We start from the raw sequence: 1,978 nt of genomic DNA on the forward strand, positions 1-1,978 counted from the left end.
ATAAGGTGAACACAGATTCAGCTAGAGATGAGTTTTATATTTAATTTTGCACTTCCATTCTTTGTGAAGTTCACTCATTTTATTTTAACTGACACTATTCTTAATTTTTCTTATATCCCTAATGAGCTTGTTAGTAAAAATGTAATAATGATTCTTCTTATAAATATGAAATAATCAATTGTCTCAATATAATCTCAATGATTAATAATGTATTCATTAATTAGTCTGTGTATTACTACCTGGTGGTTTTTATTTTTTGCCTCTTTAATATTTTCCTAAATGACTGGAAGACAGGGGGTGGGAAGAGGATCATGGTTGATTAAAACCTGTCAGATCTTCCTATTTCTCTTTAATAAAAAAATAAAAATAAATTAAAAAATAAAAAATCAAACTAAGAGTCACAGCAGAGGTGAGAGGATGAACAACAAGTTCGACGCCTTGAAAGACTATTACAGTGGGGACCATGATCAGAATGAAGAAAACAGCACACAGAAAGATGGTGAGAAGGAAAAAGTGGAACGGGACAAGAGTCAGGGCAGCAGCAAGAGGAAGGCTGTCATCCCTGGACCAGCAGAGCATCCCCTGCAGTACAACTACACTTTCTGGTACTCCAGGAGGACCCCCAGCCATCCCACGAGTTCACAGAGCTATGAACAGAATATTAAACAGATTATCACCTTCGCCTCTGTGGAGCAGTTCTGGAGGTTTTATAGCCACATGGTTTGTCCTGGGGACCTGACAGGCCACAGTGACTTCCATCTCTTCAAAGAAGGAATTAAACCCATGTGGGAGGATGATGCAAATAAAAATGGTGGCAAGTGGATTATTCAGCTGTGGAAGGGCTTGGCCTCCCCTTGCTGGGAGAATCTCATCCTGGCCATGTTGGGGGAACAGTTCATGGTTGGGGAAGAGATCTGTGGGGCTGTGGTCTTTGTGCGCTTTCAAGAGTTTTACATCTGGAATAAGACTGCCAGTGACCAAGCTACCACAGCCCGAATCCGGGATACACTGCAGCAAGTGCTTAACCTACCTCCCAACACCATTATGGAATATAAAACTCACACCGACAGCATCAAAATGCCAGGCAGGCTGGGCCCCCAAAGGCTCCTTTTTCAAACCCTCTGGAAACTGCAGTTGAATGTGCCATGACCCTCTTCCTCTCTGGATGGCACCGTCATTGAAGCTGGCATCATTGGAGTCTCTTGTTCTGTTGTGCCACCTGGAAGATGCTTGTGTCCTGGACAAGAGGAAGTGGAAGAGCATTATGTTTTAAGAACAGGCTGACAAGCAGCAGCTCCAACAACAGCTGAGATCACTTAATAAATAGTGCTAAACTAAAAAAGAAAAAAGCAAAAACAAACTAAAAGCAAACATATTCTCAGTTGTAGCTACATGTATCAAATGAGTTCATGACTATTTATTGAATCCAGATGAATATTAAAATCCCCTAGTTGTTGGACCTTCATATAACAAAATCACCCTTCCGTTGCTACAGCATCACCTTTGGCTTTATTTTTATTTTTAGCACCAAAACAAGAAAAATGAACTGAGTTCAAAAATAAAAAGACAAAAAAAAAATTCTCCCTTTTCTCTTCTTTTTCCTTTTTAAACTCAGTTATATATTTCTGTTTTCTGTGCTTTTGTTGTGCTTTTATTCTATCTAATGTTTCTTTGTGTTAGAGTAGGATGGGGACTATGTTGGTTTAAGCTGTCATATTGCTTGATCCAAAAGGCAAGGGAAATGTTTTTGTTTTTGATTTTGCCATAGGGCATGTATGCTTGCCAGAGAGACAGAAAGTGAGAAATCACCCCTTGAAGAGATGGTCACACCATAATCCTTTCTCCATTTTCCTCTCAGGATTTTGGACACCATGCACATATGCCCGGTAAAATTTTCAAGCTGCCTGATAGGACTAAACCACATTTGGCCATGTTGAAGTCAGTGCATTAAATACCACACCATCTCCTGGTCTCAAAA

At 39.8% G+C, this 1,978-nt stretch overlaps 1 protein-coding gene across 2 annotated transcripts; it reads left to right on the forward strand.

The window, feature by feature from the left end:
- The first annotated feature begins 413 nt into the window (after window positions 1–413).
- LOC102487162 (eukaryotic translation initiation factor 4E type 2) lies at window positions 414–1,149 on the forward strand. Of its 2 annotated transcripts, XM_027774600.1 has the most exons (2): window positions 414–555; window positions 670–1,149. In XM_027774600.1, exons 1-2 carry the CDS (start codon window positions 418–420, stop codon window positions 1,147–1,149), a joined length of 618 nt encoding a protein of 205 aa, XP_027630401.1. In that variant the 5' UTR covers window positions 414–417. The 2 variants fall into 2 exon arrangements, with proteins under 2 accessions (XP_027630401.1, XP_027630400.1); XM_027774599.1 differs by having other exon boundaries at window positions 414–1,149.
- The last annotated feature ends 829 nt before the right edge of the window (window positions 1,150–1,978 follow it).

The sequence above is a fragment of the Tupaia chinensis genome, unplaced genomic scaffold, assembly GCF_000334495.1.
Source record: "Tupaia chinensis unplaced genomic scaffold, TupChi_1.0 Scaffold000460_1, whole genome shotgun sequence".
Lineage (NCBI taxonomy): Eukaryota > Metazoa > Chordata > Mammalia > Scandentia > Tupaiidae > Tupaia > Tupaia belangeri.